Here is a 20592-nt window from a genome sequence, read left to right as displayed (position 1 = left end):
TTTTGGATTTGTACGTGTTTGAGACAAAACATTAGTGTCTATGAACCTCTTTTTTATTCAATATCATAAGATTAAATATTTCTAGCTGATAACAGGCATTGTACGTTGTTAATTAAGACATCTTTTGCTTAATTTAACTTTAAAATTGATATACAAAATAACAACAAATTTTAAATACCAATGCACACATCTCCGGTGTTATCGGTAAAGCCAGCTGGACATGGACCGCATACATACGACCTGTTTTGTGCCTTTTGTTCTTCAGCTGTTAAGGAAGTGCAGTTTCTCTGCAGAGAACATGGGTTGGCTAAACATCCATTAAAGTCTTCCTCGCAATTAATACCTTTATTAAAATGAAATAAAAGCGGAGTTTTGTTTGGACTTAACGATTTGTATTTTGTCACATTTTAAGTCCCAACAATTACAATATTTGGCAATCAACAGGAAAATCATTCGTTTAGTAGGCGATTTAAAAGAAACACGTATTTATATACGTTTTGTTATGTTTTTGTTGGGTTTTGAGTAGGATCGACACGAAATCTTCCACTTTTAATTGTGGAAGAAAACCCAAGGCAAAGATATGGGTATTTCTTCAGACAAGATAGGTGGGCCGGTGGTCTAGTGGTAACACGCTTGACTGTCAATCCAGAGGTCCGGGGTTCGAATCCTGGTCCAGGCACTGGAAATTTCTGAGATGCTCTTGAGTGTCTCCCACCTAACTAGAGGCCTGTACTGCTTCTTCCCAGGAAAGACGGCTTCGCGTGTATCGGTGCTATACACCGGGCACGTTAAAGAACCAGACTGTCTATTCGAAAAGAGCTAGGCTAAGTTAGCCGGACACGTCTGTATCTGAAAAGTTCTCTCTGTCTGTTCTGGGGGGTTTATCTCACTCTGTCCCTCTGGTCAGATCGCTCTGTGTAGAGGATGATTTCGCGCCCTGTGTGGCTGCAGTATATGTAAAGCGCCTTTGAACGTGTTTATCATGAAAAGTAAATCTGGTATAATAATAATAATAATAATACGTGGGCAGGACCACTGACCTTTTGCTATATTACTCACATAAAAGAACTTACTACGCCAACGCAGTGGTTAGGAGCAAGTATTTGAAAGTCTACGGTTTCATCAAACTTGTCAAACACTGCTACAGATATGAATTTCGTTTGATCATTGCTGATTAATGAAATGCCTCACACTGCTTTTTATTTACAAAAAACAACATCACCTATTCTTGGACAATAAGGGCCTGCCAACTTTGTTCAAACTAATAAAAAACACCATAAAACAGCTATTTCCTATTGATGACAGCACGGCAAACATCTCAAACATCTCAAGTAGACGAACCACAAATAAGAACTGTACTAGAAAGTTGCAGTTGACGGGCTTCTTCAAAGCAATCATTCATTAGCAAGTACACTTGAATTTTATCAAATATATTTAAAATTGGAATTGGATAGGAGTGAGACGATGAAAACGAAACAAACTAAAAGCAACTTGAAAATAGGGACATTGCCTGACACTGTTACCGTGTAATATGACTGTGCTATAAGCATTTGTTTATGTAAGATGTTTGTTTTACACTGGAACGCCCTCCTCCATTTTCGAAGGACCTATGAGAAAACTGTTGGTTTAACAAAGTATGTATGTAAAATAAACTATGCAGAATGCTTACCTTGATACTGTGGTTCACATACACACTGAGCATATTTAAAATGGTCACTGTCAAGGCTGTCTACCCTCGTTTGGTTTGTGCAGTTTCCATGACCGCTACAATGTGTGCAATGAATGATATTCACAACAAAAGCCGGCGAAAAACGACCTTGTTCATTCTTTGAAGAAACTCTGAGAATGTAAAGGGGAAAGTCATGAAAAATGTGAAATTTTGATTTGAGCAATTGTTAGACAGGAGTATCTTTACTTGATTTTTTTAAAAATAATAATTCCTTCTTGTTTGAAAATGTTTAAATTCTGGATTACAGCATTGTTTGAATAATATCAAACCAAACGCTTGCTGAAGTCGTCTGATTGGTTCAAATAAAAAAAGAGTAAAGATTATCTAGTTGCTGAAATATATTAATTTTGTAGTTGTCTACCTGTTTTATTATTTCTGGATGTGATGCAAAATAACTGATAAATAATACTGATTACTTTTTTTTTATTTGAACCAATCAGACGACTTGTTCAGCAAGTGTTTGATTTTACCTCCAAAATGATGTCGATTACACACAGTATTAAACTACGCTTTGAACACATCTAAAATCAAAGTTAAAACCAAAGCAAATGTTTATTTTTTATGCTTAGATCGGCCATATCTATCTTCTTTTTGCTTAATAATTTCATTTCTCCGCACAGAAAACACGAGGGCGTAGCTATCACGTCGTCATAAGAATTATAAATATAAATACGTGATAATCACATATCAAAAACTTGAATTCCCGGCTAAATATAGAGGCATTTCTAAGTTTTTATTCCTAATTTTAAAATGTTTAAAGCAAGACTTAGTTTGCGGAACGTAACCCACTTTCGGGTGTCTTCAGATTCTAATGCATAGCATTAATAGAAGACGATTCTAATCCGATTGTATAAAATTGTATTTCATGCACTACGCTTCTTATTTAAAAGATCCGTTAAACTTGCAACCAAAGGATTTGCTCAGTCTTTATAACAAAGTAGAGTTAATTCTAAGTCTTCGTCTGAAATAGAAATAAATAGTTTGTAACACAGAAAAATAATAATACTAGTAAGGTTACCGTATATATACAGGGTCATCAGTTTCCTGAAAATATGTTATCGCAGATGACGCTGGATCTATTGTAGCATTTACATTGTTCTCGAGAAAATGTAATTCATCTCCAGATTCAACATTGATACTGCAAGATACATTCCGACCTTTCTCAGCAAACGTTACGTCACATCCTGTAAGCGATGGAACTGTTACTTCTGAAACAAAGATAAGATGCAACATGTAGAGACAATTATCAGTTACTTCGTGTTTATATGTTAATAATAAAAGTGTTTATTTATATGTCAACGAGAAACAGTGTGTACATATTCTATCGATTATAAGTTTAAATATATGTTTAAAGATTTTACCATTTAAACCATATTAAAAGGGTCATGCTGTGTTAAGAGTACCTATGTTGATATTCTCCAACAAATGCAAGTATCATGATACCATTTTATATAACTTTCTAATTCTGATCACAGATTGCATTGTCGAATTCGGATGCTAATTTTAATCGTATATTTACTATCTGCTAAAGTTGTTTTTCCTTTTGATGTTGATGGTTCAAAGGGAAACAAAGTCAACAATGAATACATTATCGTGTACCTAGTTCTAATTTTGTAGAGACAAACTCTTCTTTAATTCTACTTGTTTGATCAGCTATTTCCATACTCTCTGTGAAAACGAGATCGAACACGCACTCGATATTTTGGGAACCATTACATGCTTTCTCTGCTGCAGCTCTTTTGTCAGGATCAGCTTCATCAAGAAATCGCGGCACGTAGGAATCATTATGAAAGTCGAAGTGAGACTTATCCTCATCATATTTAAATGCTGAATCGTTCGCATCTATTGACCCTAGAAGTTTAATACAAACACATTACACAACAAGGCAGTAAATGAGGGTCATACAATGAATACGTAGACTGATGTCGTTACTCAGAAAGTTGCCAGTGAAGGCGTCTTATGTTGGTGCCATTTTGACGGATAGTGTCTTAGTTACGTATGTACACAATCTGTCATTGCTGAATAATTGTGTTATTATCATTTTCTTTAAGAAAGGGGTTAGTAGTGCGGTCGAAGTCAAAGAGGTGCTCATGAAGTCAACTTTTTTTACAAAAAGACATTTCGTTTTTAACAAGATTACGATATCACTCTTTGTTAATGCAAAGCACACATTTATCTGAAGTATTTAGCATTCGTTCCACTGGATATCATAGAAAAATGATCTTTATATGTATAATGCCGAATCAAGCTTTTAAACTTAATGGTAACTGATTAATTGAGCAAGATAGGTTAAAACAGTTAAAACTCTTGTATTCAAAAGTCCCTCTAGGTGTTTCCTAAGTTGTTTTTTTTTTAACCATTTAGTGTTTTGCTCATTTGCAATGTAATGTTTGCCCAAAGTTCAAGATGTGTTTGTCATGTCATTTTTTTAATATAAGACCACGTATGACTGCCCTCGACAAAAATGATTACATGTATTTAAAACTGGAATAACGAACTGAATTTCAATTATGCGGAGATAACTCTTAAATATAATAAAAAGACACACGTTGTTTGTGTGATTAGCAAACATTTATGTAATTTTATTTGCAGTCAATGATGTCTTTACATTTAAGAAGTCAACACGTGACCTGGGATGTTAGCGTGTTGCTATAGTTATTTAAATTACCATTAGATTGCTATGGCTATTCAATAACCTTTAGGGTTTAACTGTGTGATGTATTTCTATTCTAATAATTACAGTTGCAAGCGGACGTGTTAATGGTTAAAACGTTACCAAATATACTTAAATGCACATAGAGGTTACACAGTTAGATCCAGTCTACGTATTTATTGATCAATCCTACATGTTATTTTATTAATACTAAAATGTAATGTCATAACTAATATGATTTTTATTCAGTGTGATTTGTCATTCATGTATCAATTACGTTGACATTTGTATATGACTTTATTGGTACATTTTTATTTAGGGTGTTTTGCCATTCATGTATCAATAACGTTGACATTTGTACATGATTTTTAATACATTACAAGCGATCGTATTAGCCTATGATATGTATCATTATCTTTACTTCATTACAGTTTGCATCGACGAAACAATGCATTTACATCAAATTGGGGTCTAATATATCATAATACATACACGTCTTTCCATACTCAAAAACTTCTCTTTCTGTAAGATTTGGCTTCAATACCGTTCCATTAGGCATTGTAAAGTCATTGTCCGGGTCACCATCGTAGTTTCCAAGCAATCCATTTGTTAGACCTTTTAATTCTTTTGGAACACCCGTGTTTAACGACAGCATTCCAACATTTACTGATATATTTAGCGAGATGCCTACATAGAACAATAGAATAAATGGCAATGTGTTACTTTTCGACGACTTATGCATGATAAACAAATTTGTTGTACTACTTCGTGTATTTTGATCTTCTGTTTGATTTACGTATAGGATAAGCATACAAGGATTCGATTAGTAGAGTTTTAATAAAATTGTTAAAAATTTAAAATCCATGGCTTTACCTATCATACAACTTAGTTTTAAATAAGTGATTTACGATGCAAATTATAAACACTCATACCACTTGTAGTGAATAAGACACTGAGAGTTTCGTCCCTTTTAGAAATGATATAGCGCCCTTCAGTAGGATCATTCGGAGAGTAAACAAATGGGTTTTCTGGGTCAGTACTGCTATAGAACTGTTTTGTGAGATCTACGTTGTTTCCGTATACAATCATACCTGCGACATAGATAAATGTCATTTAACCAAGAAGTAAGGTTGAATACTCGCTCCAAACCATAAAAACACGTTTCATGTTACACCCTACAGCGGGGTATATAAAAGGAACCATGGTCTTTAATCATGCTTTCCTCAACTAAAACATGCAGTTCGGTTAAAAGATACTATACATATATTGAACAAGTGGTAAGATATGTTCGATCGTGCACCAGTCACACTCTCAATATTTCATATCGCAAAGAACTCCGCATGTTTAATGCTTTTGTCAATGTTACAGAAAAGACTTGGATGAAATTTCCTAATTCCGGGCTAGACTAAACGGCCATGTGAACGTGTTAGGCGAAATGTAAACAAGTTGCAGAATATAGGTATTAAAAGTTATATGATAAAATTTGAAATGATGAAAAAAAGTAAACTCAGAAATGATTTGCGTGCTGTGGGTTTCGTTTTGGGGAGGCTGCGTTTTTGGTACGTGGAATTCCCTGTTTGATATTTGTCTTTGTTTTTTTTTGGGATTTAAAGTCATAGAGCGATATACATCTGTAATTTTTATCATTTATAATGCACATTTTTGTTGCTTATGCACATTCTAGCGAACACGTGTAGTTGAACGGCGACTGACATATATTTCCATATCAGCCAATCAGAAAAATTTTGTTATCTAGATCGGAGTTATATTAGCGAAGTTCATCCAAGTTTTTTCTGTATCTTTTATGAAAATATAAACTATGTGGAGTGTCTCCGACCTGCGCGTTGTAGGTAAGAAATGCGCGACTAAACTTGATTAGTATCTTTTTTTTCTATTCATGACAATGGTTTTTAAAGTTTACTTAGGTGTAGTGCATAACATTTTTTCTAGTCTGGTGCCAGTGGGTTGAACAAAAGTTATCTCAAGAACGCATCATCTTTATCAGGAACATTTTGAAATATATTATGAGACTGCCAATATTGATAAAAATAACATTTATATCTAATATCGTACCAGTCTTTTCCCTGTTTATTTCCACATGTAGAGAAGCATTTGAGGAATCTTTAACAGCAAATGCACTGAAAACTGTCGCATCGGACAGGTTACCATCTTGCTTTATGGCTCTTTCTGTTCTTGCCTGAAGGTCAAATGTCAAGTTGGTTGTTCGTACACGTAATAGTGTATACTCTCCAAGTCCATTGAAAGTAAAATTCATTCTGTCGAGTGTTATGAAATGTGGATCTCCCCAGAATGCTCCTGCAACACAATGTCACAAACTCTGACAAATAATGAGCAAGTTACCTAGATCTAGGATCAATCTATAATAAATTAGGTGCATAGTGTACAATCGTTTTCACCAACACAAACAATGCGTCCATATGCATACCTAAAACAAATCGACAGTTAAACGCGATATATTGCATACAAAAACACGAACTACCTGATATGATATAAAATAAATATCGATCGACTTAGTACCTCTCTTCTTGTGAGAATTTTGGTCTTGTTGGTTTTAACGTCTAACATACACAATTATAGCTCATATGCTTTTCGATGGAGGGAGAAGCTGCCAGGTGCCCTCTCACTTTAACTGTTCCATCACGGACGGACTCCTAGGTAGAACCACCAACCTTCTGTAAGCCAGCTGGATGGCTTCCTCACATGAAGAATTCAATGCCCCGAGGAAAATTCTAACCTACATTGGGGAAAGGCAAGTGATTTCTAGTCAGCTGCCTTTTCCACAGGACCAAGGAGACTTCTTTTCTTGTAAATAGTCATTCCCCGTACTCCGCATTTGTAAGCAATTATTTAAGTTTTAAATGCTAATACTATGATATTTATGCTCAAATATTGATTAATAGTCTCTGTAAATATTGTGACAATTACGATAACTGAAGATACATTTGGTCATACCATAATCATATGGCGAAGATAAATAACACGATCCTGTCGGTCTTAGCTGGTAGTACAAGTTACAATAATTTGATTTAACACAACATTTTGTTTTTGGGATAACATCATTTACAATATGATCCAAGGGATAGCGTGGATGATACAACTGAAATCCCCCAGCTAGCGGACGTTCATATTCCCAGAGCCAAGTTCGCAAGTCGTAGCAACAAGACTGAAATGACAAAAGAATTACTTTCATAATTTTATAGAGCAGTTCTGTATAAAACTGATAGATGACAAAGAACATGTATAAATTCGCTATGGCAGTTTTGGTAGTGTACATAACTTCATACGACTATTTTAAATGTACAAATGTGTCACGTGAATATTGGGTCATGTCAATAATACTTATCAGAAATATCATAACCTTTCCGTATTTTCTGAAGTTTCCCACATGAAGCATATCTACACAGACGTGTTGAACATCTTTCCGCCGCCTCTGTAATCCAATTTTCCAAAACCATGGATCGAATCTAGATAGCCATATATCACATGGACATTCTGGGGTAAGGCTTGCAATATAATCAAGACGTTTCTTATCTTCATAATTATCATTATACCATCTGATACAATCAACAGCATCGTTTACATATGGAACGCCGTGTTTATGCAATGGCCGAAAAACCAGCCCAGCAACATCTGCAGATAAAACAAGAAAATCAAAGATAATACTTCTTTCTTATTTAACTTACAGCGTCATTATTTTGGATCAAATCATGACTGTCGAATATTTTTAATGGTGGAAGAAGAAAATTATATGTCTTCGCCGTGAAGTGTTACTGGCACAGTTTGTCTTCAGGGTAAAAAGTTCGGCCTACATTCAGCGGACTTTACCCTTCGATCACTGAAGCCGCAGAAATACATGTATTAAATTAAGCTAATTTTAGTACAATTTTTCAGTACTTGCAACAGGCATTTACGTCTTTGAAAAAATAATATATAGAAACACATATTCAAATAAAAGACTCTGATAGAGTTTGACTTTTGTAATATTTACACACACAGCGAAGCTAGACGCACAGCATGCTAATGTATATCTGTTATCTTACCACATTCAGAATTAGGCACTTCTGGCTGTAGGTCCAGTTGTAATACTTGTCGCGTAAAGGCGTACGGGTGTGTGAAGGAAGACAATGAATCACCAGTGCCTACATGCACACCTACCCATACTGGAGGGCCGTTAGTGTCATTGTCATTCCATTGCATTAGACCGTGTCCATAAATAAAAAACACATAGGTTGACTTTCCGTCCGACACAAGTACTGCTTGAAACGTCGCTGTCTACAAGAATCATGAAGAAACATTTTTGTTCAAACAATTGCACGAATAATAATATTACAATTTGGATCAATTATTTTGAATACATTTACAACAATTTCCGTTGAACTGCGTTACAAACTCTTCTCTTTCATCAAAGAATGTGTTTCTGCGGCTATGTGCAGTCAAGAAGTGAACAATTATATTTTACCATTACTTCAGGACTTGGACCGAAGAAACACTAAATTTATTTGCTCTTACGATAATTACGTTATGGAGTGTTTGTAGCCAAAGGATGTCTCATCGCAAATTTCAAAGTTTCGATACATTTTATAATACCCTTGTACCTGATTTAAGAGACATTTCAACAAAATGTTGAATTTTTCAAACACATTTTAGGAAAAAATTACATCATTTAGAAAAGACAAACTTTACATTGTTAAAAAAAACCACATACCCTACTAATGTCGAAGCCTATTCCTAACGCTCTTGTTTCATGCCATGTTGCAATCAAAATGAAGCTCGCCTCATACGAATTCAGATCTCCAAATTTTACTACAATATTTTCAACATAAGAAATCAAGTCAGCGTCATCCTTCATTCTGTTGTATGAATTCAAAATATCATATGATCTGTAGTAAACAGGACCAGAAGTCCGTCTATCTCTTGGACCAAAAAATGGGGCAATGATGGTATTTTTACCAAAGGTCAGTACTCTGTCTTTTTTCCTTGGTGGTGTAGGATTCGTGTACCGAGAGTCAAAGCTAAGAAAGCCGTATGAGCATACCTGTAAGAGAAAAGAAAACACAAATATGTTTCAAGGAAGAAAGATAAAAAGATTGCTTCTTGATAGCGACATTTGTACTTCTACATTTGAATACAAGATATCAGAAATTACTTACATATAGATTTGTGCGAATTTTTCTAGAAACTGGTATTCCAGGTGGAAAAGATATTGTCGGTCCACATACTTCTGTTTCCTGTATATAATCGTCACCTTGGTCAGATCCGTATGGTAAAAGTGGCACTGATTAAATTATGAAATATACAATAATATAAGTGTTCGATCTAGATGATTGTGTAAGTAGCTGTTATACCAAATATGTCAGTTTTATCACAATTTATGTCATGCTTTTAACACTTCGTTTTCATAATTTTTCCCAAGGATATTCGTAAAACAGCCTGGGAGTCTCTATAACTAAATATAAGATAATCTGAAATGTTTCTTATAAGAATTTGAAACGATTCTTTTGTAAATTTAATTTACATTGTATTTGATTTTTGACGCTTTGCTTTTATCTAGATACATGTTAGTATTGATGTATTCAGTTGCGAAGAAGAAAGGCAAATGACATACTTTTATCACACTTCTTCGTGCGAATGTCATATATTCCAGTGAAACATGCACAAACAGAGTCAATGCACATTGAACCCTCCATTAAACAGTATTCTTTACTTATGCAAGGTCCTCCAACTTCAGCTGTAAAAACAAAACATCTTTTTTAATTATGATGGTATTTTAACCAAAGCACGCAACGCGATTCTGAAATTATTTCAACCAAACACAATGACAAAATAACCACTTTTCAATATATCTGAGGACAGACCAAGAGTTCTACTCAGTGAGGCCATATATTTGTAATTGAGATGTTGAGGCAGCGTATCAACATTGAATCTGACGATCCATTTCAAATTTTTATTAAGCTTTTACAGATTCGCCTACGACAATTCGCCGAATTAAATATTTATGTAAAAAATGCTAACGAGGGCGTTTGATACACAAAGACTGTGTATAAAAGTCTATAACTGTTTTAGTGTGGTAGAACAAGGGGTGTGTGACAATTTTGCATTTCATTATAATCTTATTTTAATTTGGGGGAGATAAATCATGAACATTGTCATTTAGCAATAACCGTTTTACACTTCAAGATAAAACTGTAAATGCTGTAGCTTCTACTCTCCACTAAATTTTACTGCATGACGAGTCCTCCTAAAGTTGGTATTTAGTGCCATAGAAGGGTTAAAAACATATATTTTATTACTGTGCATAGTAGGTTTAATATACTGTTTCGCAAGGCAGACATAACTTCTAACAAAAAATACTGAACTATTTTGACACGTTTCCTTTTCGTTTTAGACTTACATTTAGCTACACATGTTGGAGCTTGATTATTCCATTTGCCATTTTCTCCACATTTTGATTTTTTATCACCAACCAAGAGGAAATCTTCATTACAGGTGAAAGTTATCTTAGCTCTGTATTTTGTTCCTTTTGAATCATCTATGTTACCGTTCATTGGAGCAGTAAGATCCCCACAATCTTATATAAAAATACACATTATATAAGCAGTAGATAGATCAATAGCATTACTAGATACATGTAAACCGGAGTGACTTTTCCAATGATATAAATCTACAAGACGCAATATCACACCCTTGTTGTTAATGTCAACTACCGAATCATGTCCATGTGTTAGTTTCATGCATATCTTTATATGGAACTGGACATGAGACATGGACAGGATATACAAGATGTTACGATAAAAATATTAAAACTAAACTGGAATTCAATGTCGATTGTTTTCTTAAAACCGTAATTTTCTCACTTCCTTACGGACTTTCTTTCCCGAGTTTCGCATAGATACGTTAGTAACTACGTCCTGAAGACTTTGTCATTTTTATTATTTCTAGAATAGAATATACAATACATTAAATCTTGAATGTAGGAATAGGAATACCCGGCTCTCTGGTAACAGATTTCGCTTTATTTCGATAAGGCTTCGTTACTGCCTAAACAAATACTCTCGAGTCCGATATTCACATCTTGTACTTCAGTTAGAAACAGATTCTTTAAATACGAATGATAATTTTTTTAAGATATTTTTTGCAAAAAACATTATAAATGCATTACTTCAAAGTTAAGATCAAATCAATCAGTATCAACAACTATAAATAGATAACATTGATGTTCTAACCATGTAGTATACAGTATTACATTTACCAATCAATTTACACGTAGGTCTATTGCTCCAAACCCCACCATTATCACATGTAACAACATTGTCTCCATGAATTTCATATCCAGTGTCACATTCTATAGATGCATAGTTACCGAAAACGAATTCATCTATTCTATCGGTGTCAGCAACATTCCCGTTTTCAGGCGTAGGATCCGGACAGACTGAAACAATGCATTTGTTAAATAACCGTCATCCAATAGAACAAATAACGTAAATATAATTGTATCGAAATTAAGAACTAGAATATTATGATGACTAATTTAATACAGAATGAATAATTTGAATATTTTGAAAATTTACAAAACTGAATGCAATCCTACCTTGGACTTTGCAGGTAACGGATTCATTCCACCCCGTACTTGTACATATTACTACAGAAGAACCCTGTATGTCATATCCTTCATCGCACACTATAGTAGCAGATGAATCAGTATTTGTTCCAAGAGATGTGTCAACTTCCCCATTGGCCACAGAAAACTGCCCGCAGTCTGAACATAATATACAATGTGTCCATTATTATCTCGCATTTTACGCATTTTTGGCATTTTTATATAGGTACGGACCCGTTCAGGAAAACATCAGGTTTTTAATATGATACAGAAATAGATGAAGGATTTCAATTCGGCCTATCTTGCAAGATGGTTAAGGTCACTGACTTTGAAAACATTTACCCCTCATCATTGTAGGTTCAGAGCCTCACTTGGGTAAAGAATTCATACTTTTGAAGAAGGTAAGTCATTAAGTCGGTTAGAAAACTTCGTTGATTCTTTTCAGGTACCGGTTTATGCCTGACAAAATGTGATACCAGATACCAGAGGCCTTTTATGTCAATTAAGAACTGATATGAGTTGTGTTTATGTAACATTTAACCCAACGGAAACAAACAAATGATGTTTAAATAAACTAAGACGGCTCGTTGACATCTTCACAAACATTGACAACACTGCTATTAACCGATTTGATGTGTTTTACCTGAGGTATCACATCTCGGATAATCTGACCAAGTACCATCAGCTTGACATCTTATTATGGAGTCTCCAGTTATGTTGTAACCAACCTCACATGTTATTTCCAAAACTGTATTATATGTCGTCTCGGAGCTGTTTGCAGAGCCTTTTTGAGGAACAGGAGTACCACAATCTGTGAAAACAAAATTCATGTTCACTGTAATTACTATGATGATATAGCTTTCTCGAGACTTTAAATTGGCTTGTCTAACAAAATGTGGTTAACGTTTTAGGTAATAAATGGAAATTGAAATTGAAATTTCAGAACAATAAATCGTTATTGTTTAAACGCGTGTTTATTGAGTGTGACAAAATAAACAACTAAATTAATAATTTACATTACAATTGTTTGAATAACACTAACAGAAAAAAACAAAATGAGTGTTTAGTAATATGTATAACCTTTTGAGTCATTGAATCCCATAAATACATTTCTGTCTACCAAAGTAGATATACAACTGGCGGAAAGTCCATGAATATAAGTGAAAATAATGTAGTCCATACAATTTTTGGCTTCCACATACATGTATTAAACGCATTGTTTTTCTTGTGACTTTTATTCATTTAATAATTACAACTATTACTCAATTCATAGATTTGCGCGTTACTGGTTGGCTGCTTCAGCACACGTGACCAACTTTTATTTCTCAATAAAGCCATCACGTATTTATTAGATGTAATTGATATTCATAATTTTACGGACTACGTTTTCCTTTCTGAAAAAAGTCGGATTTTTTTTTTCAAATAGGAAACAAATGGAAAAAGATTTTATATTTGTAATTATAAGAATTTAATGGGATTTTTCTGCATTTTATCTATATATGAACAAAAAATGCTCTGCAGAGCCTTGTATTTCGTCATTTTATCAAACTTGATAAATTCAGTATGATAAGACAAGACACGTAATATTTTTTAAGATTCTTACCTACAATTTCACAGTCTGGCCATTCTTCCCAAGTTCCGTTTGCAAGACATGACACGAGTGTGTTAGCAGTTGGAGTATATCCTTTCCAACAACTAATGACAGCTGTCTCACCAAAGGTTGTCTTATTATCAAGCAATGTTACATCAGCAAAATCTGGTTCAGGATCACTGCAATCTACAAACAAAAACTGAAATGTCTAACAAACTGAAATTTTGATTCTCATACAAAAGATATAAATACGAACGTGCTCTAGATTCCTCCAACAACCGACCCTTTTATCTTCCCTTTACCCCTTCTCCCTTTCCCTTCTGTATTTTCCATATAGTTATAATGTACTTGTTGGATGTTTGAAGCAACCGTCTACACTTTTTTGTCCGTTACAGCTTCTTTTTGTTGAGGGCCAGCCTACTTTGCGACGCATGACTCTTTGGTTGGGTTTGGGGTGCTCTGTGCTTCCGTGAAATCTACCTTAACCTTTTACTCAGTACATAAATAGTGAATAAATTCACAGCAATACATAACAATATAAATATCTGATTTAATTACCTATGATTTGACAGACTGGATCATTTGTCCATGTTTCGTTTGACTGACAGGTTATGACAGAGTCGCCTACCAATGTATAGCCGTCATCGCACCATACCATCGCAACTGTTTCGTTAATAGTAGATGTAGTGTTTATGTTACCATTTGATGGTCTAGGATCACCACAGTCTACGTATAAATACAGATATTGCACAAAAACCTGAGCATGCTAGAATAATGGTTTAATTTTCTTTACAAGATTGGCATTTATGTTTTTACAGTTATTGTCTATATGTAATACAGTTAATTTGAGGTACACAGAAAAAATAACCTGTATGTTATTTCCCAAATTATAACATCTTACTACGCGGTGTTTCAATTGGCGTAACACTGCAACATCCTATTATGAAATATGTCATTTGAAACAGTTATAAGGCAGATAAACATGTTATGGTAACAGTCTCGATAGCCTAGTGGTAGAGCGTTGGCTTCGAGTGCGGGGGTAGTGGGTTCGGTCCTGGGCCGCGTCATACCAAAGACGTGGAAAATGGTACCAGTAGCTCCCTTGCTTGGCGCTCAGCATTAAAAGGGAAACTGGCCTCGTCTTTTATACCCTCGTCGCTATCGATTCAATCGAGAATGAGGTGTCGAGAGTGATTAATATAAGTTATAGAACTTCCTTCACAATCGACCTAAAGCAGATTATGTATAAACAAACAATATCTTCAAACAATTGCTTAATTATTGTTTTCGAAATGTAACCTAAATAGAAGATTATAAAAACGTTTTGTATGTTAGCTAACAAAAGCTGTAACCCATGATTACCTATAAGTTTACAGACGGGTATGCTACTCCATGTCCCGTTAAGCTGACATATAATATCAGAATCGCCAATCAGATTAAAATCCTTGTCACATGTCACATGAACTGCTGCTCCGTAATTTGTAAATGTTGAGTTTATATGTCCATGTTCAGGTGTAGGGTCACCGCAATCTGAAATGTGAAATGATAATAGTTAACTAGTAATTAAACTAGACGTCTTAAATGTATGTGTTGGATAATAAGATGACAATAAATACAAGTCATGGAAATAAATATACAACATAAATACACTCTTTACTTCATGTTCTGATGACCTGAAACCAGTTTTGAATAAAGACAAGAACTATTACTATGAATGTTGGCACATTGGTATTTAGCATGTATACGAGTTTATGTATTGCTAAATATCATATAACAAAAATATTAGTTAGTTTGACATTGGGTGGACAATAACAACGTCGGACATAAAAACCCAAAAATATCAAATGTTAATATTATGGCAAATAAGAAAAAGACACTTTGACCTTTATGAAACAACTTGGTCACTGGAAATTTTGTATGCTTTCTTTGATTAAAAAAAGAACAATTCGTATCAACTCCCTTCCCAAATTGACATTTAGCTAGTAAATCAATATAGGCACAACAGCCCTAGAATAAACATATGGTAAATATATATATGTGTAATTATTAACATCAACAAGGTAAATTAATACGAGCCTGTGCAAACAACAGAAACATCTTTGTCATGGTTACAGTTGTCATATGTAATATAGGTGCAGTTGTTAATATGTTTTGCGTCTCCCTCACAGCTCAGATCGTCCACAAATATTGGCCCTGTGCCTGGTCCATAATGGGCACCGACATAATACGTTACTGCTGGACTTTGAATATAAATACAATATGAATGAAAGTGAGTGCTGACTTTTAGTAACATGTTTGTGTTTGAAAACAGCAATTTATATTTGGAATTTGTAATCATCTGTAGATCAGTTTGCTCGTGTTGAAATTATATCTCGACTAACTTATGAAATCAACTATTAACAGAATAATTAATTATTGTTAAAATCTTTAAAAAAGCCTTGCTTGCTTACGGGTATCCTAGCATGCTACAAATAGCATTAGCCTCTTGCATTCCAAAACCATCATCGCATACTGTTCCCCATGTATCAAATGATTTCAGCTCGACCCTTCCAGTTGTTGAATTTGGACCACCAGCCATCCTTATTTGTGTTACATCCAATGGGAAACCTGTATAAAACGAACTCGAATGATGCATCTTAAGTAAAGATGTAAACGTTACATGAAATCTAGCAGAATTTAGATAAAAAATAAAGTTAGACATCTTTTATATTACAAATTATAACAATATTTTTTTCATGCTGCCATCTTAGAAATTGTAATGATAGAAAGCTGAAAGATACGTTTTTTCTGAAAAGACTTTCATATAGATTTTTAAAAGTTTGATGACTGGAAAAAATATATATCGGAAATGCTAATTCCAATAAAGAGTTCACGATGTTATTATAGTAAAACTAAGACCAAACTGAAAATTATAATACCACGGAGGATAAAAGCAACCATTTACGTTAAATATATACATCTACATCTCCCAAATATTTCACTTGTAAAAACGTTTGAAGTAAATAAATTGTATTGTTTGCATGAACAAATCAACAAATTTATCGCAACAAGCTATACCGAACTATCACACCAACTAAACAAGACATTTATACGAACTATATTCTTGACATTCTCCTTCTGTGATCCAGGTTTGTGTCTGGTTATCACACGTCAGTTTAAGCTTCCCAACATATGTCCGATAGTAGGAACAGTCGGCAAACAACGTAGATCCGCTGAAGGTGAAGAAATCAACACCCCAGAAGTAGATATCTGGTTGTCCACAGTCTAGAGAAATTTGATATACAAAAAATTGTGTAAAGTTTACAAACTCTATAATATATAAAGGGGGAACATTCAGATTTTTTTTCAAACTTATCTAAATACATCATCAGTCTTTACTTTGTCAATTAGGCTATGCTGATCAGCACAAAGTATCCATCAGTATTCAACAGTTTAAGGTAGTCCTGCATGTTTGGGTCGAAATTTTTTTACAATGTAGAATTTGATTAAACTGAAATTTTTCAAAAAGTTCAGATTATTTCCTAGATAAAAATTCAGCAAATAAAAAGGAAGGATCGTGTGTTGATTTTTCGCTTAGATGATTTGAAAATTTTGGACCTTACGCAATATTTCACTAAGGGATGTCTATGAGAAAATCATAACTTTCATAACATTTTCGCGAATTGAATTTTTGTGACACTGTACATTTTGATGAAATTTCTCTCAGTTGTAAATAAACACATGACCTGTACATTTGGTAAATAAAATTGCTAGGTCTGTGCTTATTTTTAGAAAATGTAACCAGATTAAAGTGAACTGAACATTTTACGCTAATTTTAAAACATATTTATATTTTTTGAACGTGTCATATGTTTTAATATGATATTTTTACTTTAGTAATGTAGCAACAGTGCCATTGTAATACATTTAGTCACAGGTTTCGATTAAATCATATAATCCAGGCTTTATTCTACGTTTTCCGGATAAATGACGTTACGCCATCACTTCCGGTTAACCAAACGTGCAAAACTAACTTAATTTATAAATTATTACATTTCTTAAATGATTGCTATGACCATCTTCTGTCAACAACTTTAATATTATAAAGATTATTCCCTATATTTAACAATTCACGTCGAAGGGACATAAAATAAAATAATCACGATTCAGCTAAAGCAAATTCCCAAAATAATGATTTGTTTAGAGTATAAATATGTTGCTTTAATTTAGCTTTTCAGAACAGGTTAAAAAATATGATAACCCTGCTTCGGGGAAATGTACAATTTGTTATACTCTCCTAAAACCTATGAAATCAACAAAGTGGCCTCCGTGGCCGAGTGGTTAATCACTTGCCCCCCCCCCCCACCCCCCCGATTGATGAGGGTTCGAGCCTCAATCTGGGCGTTGAATTCTAAATGTGAGGAAGCCATCCAGCTGGCTTACGGAAAGCCGGTGGTTCTACCGAGGTGCCCGCTCGTGATGAAATAATGCGCGGAGGGGCACCTGTGATCTTCCACCACCATCAAAACTGGAAAGTCGCTTTATGACCTATAACTGCGTCGGTGAGACGTTAAACCCAACAAAACAGATGAACAAAATTTTATCCACAAACCATTGCAAACAACAGATATGTCTCTCCCGTGGCTGCACTCATTCAGAAACAAATATTTGCAGCTACTGAGGGAATAATCCTTATCTTCACAAAAGAGCTGATCAATGAAAACTGGGCCACTTCCTTCGCCATATATTGCACCAGTAAAATACTGTGCTGCCCTGGAAATTAAGAAGCAATCGAGTTATTGGTGGTGACCTTCCTTAACCTGTATAAAATGTCAGAACTGCAGAGTACTATCAGCTTTCAAAACCGATTAATAAAGTTCTACACTATTAATTAGTTTCCAGTGTAGATTTCTAAATAATTCAAAACAAATAAGTTCGTCAAAGTAAAAAACGCAGCAGTACAATAAATACATAAACATTCAATTCTTGCATAAAAACTACTTTTTTCACTGGATCCGCCCATGTATTAACGGGAGAAAAATCGTGTGCAAACAAGGCAATTCACGTGCTGTTAATACCCGATTTTTATTTTCGAAATGCTTTCCCAGGGACGTATATGTAATTCTGCGCAGACTGACATCTGGTATCTGCGTCTTTTTTCTTTCATAAAAACCTCTTCTTGAAGCATTAAAAATGCAATCTAAACCATAGAATGTTTTACTGTATCAGTAACTAACGCCATTTGCGCTGCTGCCAGCATTGTTCGTACTCGTTTCTTCCCTAATGTTTACTCCCCTTTTAGAACTCTACGTCAATTCAGATTTTGTAGACAACCGTGAATGTTAATGAATCGCGTGTTTACCTGTGCGATTCTTTGTTTTTAGGTATCATATTTATGATTTTGGTAAGTATCAGTCAGTATGTTTTTATCTAATTTCTCGAAGAATTTATATAAACAGCTTGGAAACTTGACACTACGTTCGTACTCATCCGTACTCCAACTGCGTGTCCGTACTCAATGTAACTCGAATGTAAAGTTATTATTCTTGAAATTGTGATCGAGTCCACCAAATTGTGAAATGATATGAACAGTTATTGGTAATTTTTTGTTTGTAATAATGAGAGATAAAAAAATCGCTTAAAAACCTTCAGGATGTGCTCTTGATAGTGTTGTTTATTTCCGGGCCCTGGATACGGATATTTAAAACATGTTTACCGTTTCCAAGAACAACTGGAATGGTAAATAAAAAATGTACCGGAATCGTCAAGTCATCACATATGAAAACAATACATAAATCGTCGTGAAATATATTTTTATGCAAGAATAGCGACCATACACGTTTGTTTTATGTATTAACGCCTGCAGAAGCCCTTGGGATATGTTTGTGACCTCGACCTTCGGTCTCGGTCACAAACAATCCCGCGGGCTTCTGCAGACGTTAATACACAAAAAAACGTGTATTATCCCTACATTAACACTTTACCTTAGTCCAAGCAAACCACAGAATAAATCTGCAGCTTTGATATTGAAGTTTTCATCACAAATCGTTCCCCATATACCGTTTATGTTGATTTCCGCGCGTCCGTCATATGGGCCAGTTCCATTGACTGATCGTGCAGCGGTAATGTTTAAGGTTGGTCCTAAAATTGTAAAATGTGTAATATAAACCAAATTTTAATCACAGTGAAACATATCTAAATTATTAGTAAATTACGTAAAACGTACACATTATTGTACCTTGAAATAAAAGAGATATCCGTATTGTCATACAGAATGTATCAAAACCATTATTGAAAAACATATTGTCTCAAAGAATACATCAAAACCATATTATGTAATAGAAGATATCAAAACCATATTTTCTTATAGAAGTTACCAAAACCATATTATCTTAGAGGACTTTTGAAAATCATGCTGTTTCATAGAAGTTATTAAAATATTTTGTCTCAGAAATTATCAAAACCATATTGTCTCAAAGACGTTATCAAAACTATATTGTCTTAGACAAGTTAGCAAAACTTTAGAAATGAATTGAAATAATTACCGTAGCACATTACAGAAACATCCTTATTATGGCCGCAGTTATAGTAGTTATCAACAGCATATTTACAGTCGTTTAATGGAGGGAAGTCAGTATTAGTTGAAGCTGGACACTCAAGTCTATCTACATAAATTTGCCCACTACCCTGACCATATCTAGCTCCGTAAAAATAACTTCTGTATCTGTCAATAACACAAACAGATAAAATTATTGACTGCGAGAAAACGAACATGAACTTAATTATTGTTGTTAATATACACATATACTCAGAAATTTAAAATATATAGGATCGAATGCTTGTGTTTTATTCTTATAATACTGCGAAATAAAATGTATCTGTCCGTGATATTTCCTATGATTTAAGATATTTGCACAATACAGGGTGATTTCAAGACATAATTTGGAATTATCTTAATATGCACTAAACGTTTTAGTATCATAATCTATGTTTAGACATAATTATAATAACTTTGCCGTTTA

At 34.2% G+C, this 20592-nt stretch overlaps 1 protein-coding gene across 1 annotated transcript; it reads right to left on the bottom strand.

Moving 5' to 3' along the window:
* Window positions 1–170: 170 nt before the first annotated feature.
* Window positions 171–16192, bottom strand: LOC123542030 (mucin-like protein). Its single transcript, XM_053531306.1, has 22 exons — window positions 16042–16192; window positions 15668–15831; window positions 14954–15121; window positions 14150–14317; window positions 13604–13777; window positions 12644–12811; window positions 11992–12159; window positions 11653–11832; window positions 10795–10971; window positions 10009–10131; window positions 9554–9678; window positions 9109–9438; window positions 8444–8675; window positions 7762–8033; window positions 7356–7566; window positions 6456–6698; window positions 5315–5473; window positions 4875–5069; window positions 3329–3580; window positions 2748–2937; window positions 1670–1839; window positions 171–343 (listed from the first exon to the last, which is right to left on the bottom strand). The coding sequence occupies exons 1-22, from the start codon at window positions 16167–16169 to the stop codon at window positions 171–173; spliced, it is 4170 nt and encodes a 1389-aa protein (XP_053387281.1). The 5' UTR covers window positions 16170–16192.
* Window positions 16193–20592: the final 4400 nt, after the last annotated feature.

The sequence above is a fragment of the Mercenaria mercenaria genome, chromosome 19 (genome assembly GCF_021730395.1).
Source record: "Mercenaria mercenaria strain notata chromosome 19, MADL_Memer_1, whole genome shotgun sequence".
NCBI lineage: Eukaryota > Metazoa > Mollusca > Bivalvia > Venerida > Veneridae > Mercenaria > Mercenaria mercenaria.
This window is presented reverse-complemented; position numbering and strand designations above follow the sequence as displayed.

What these genes read in the sequence shown, in the direction of transcription:
- LOC123542030 (XM_053531306.1), bottom strand. Translation starts at nt 16,169, where the DNA reads ATGGCTGGTGGTCCAAATTCAACAACTGGAAGGGTCGAGCTGAAATCA. An exon ending in ATCTTCGCCATATGATTATG is followed by an intron (nt 6,699 to 7,355) that starts GTATGACCAAAT and finishes ATTGTGTTGCAG; the next exon opens with GAGCATTCTGGGGAGATCCA. An exon ending in GATGACCCTGTATATATACG is followed by an intron (nt 1,840 to 2,747) that starts GTAACCTTACTA and finishes TTACATTCTCAG; the next exon opens with AGTTTCTTCAAAGAATGAAC.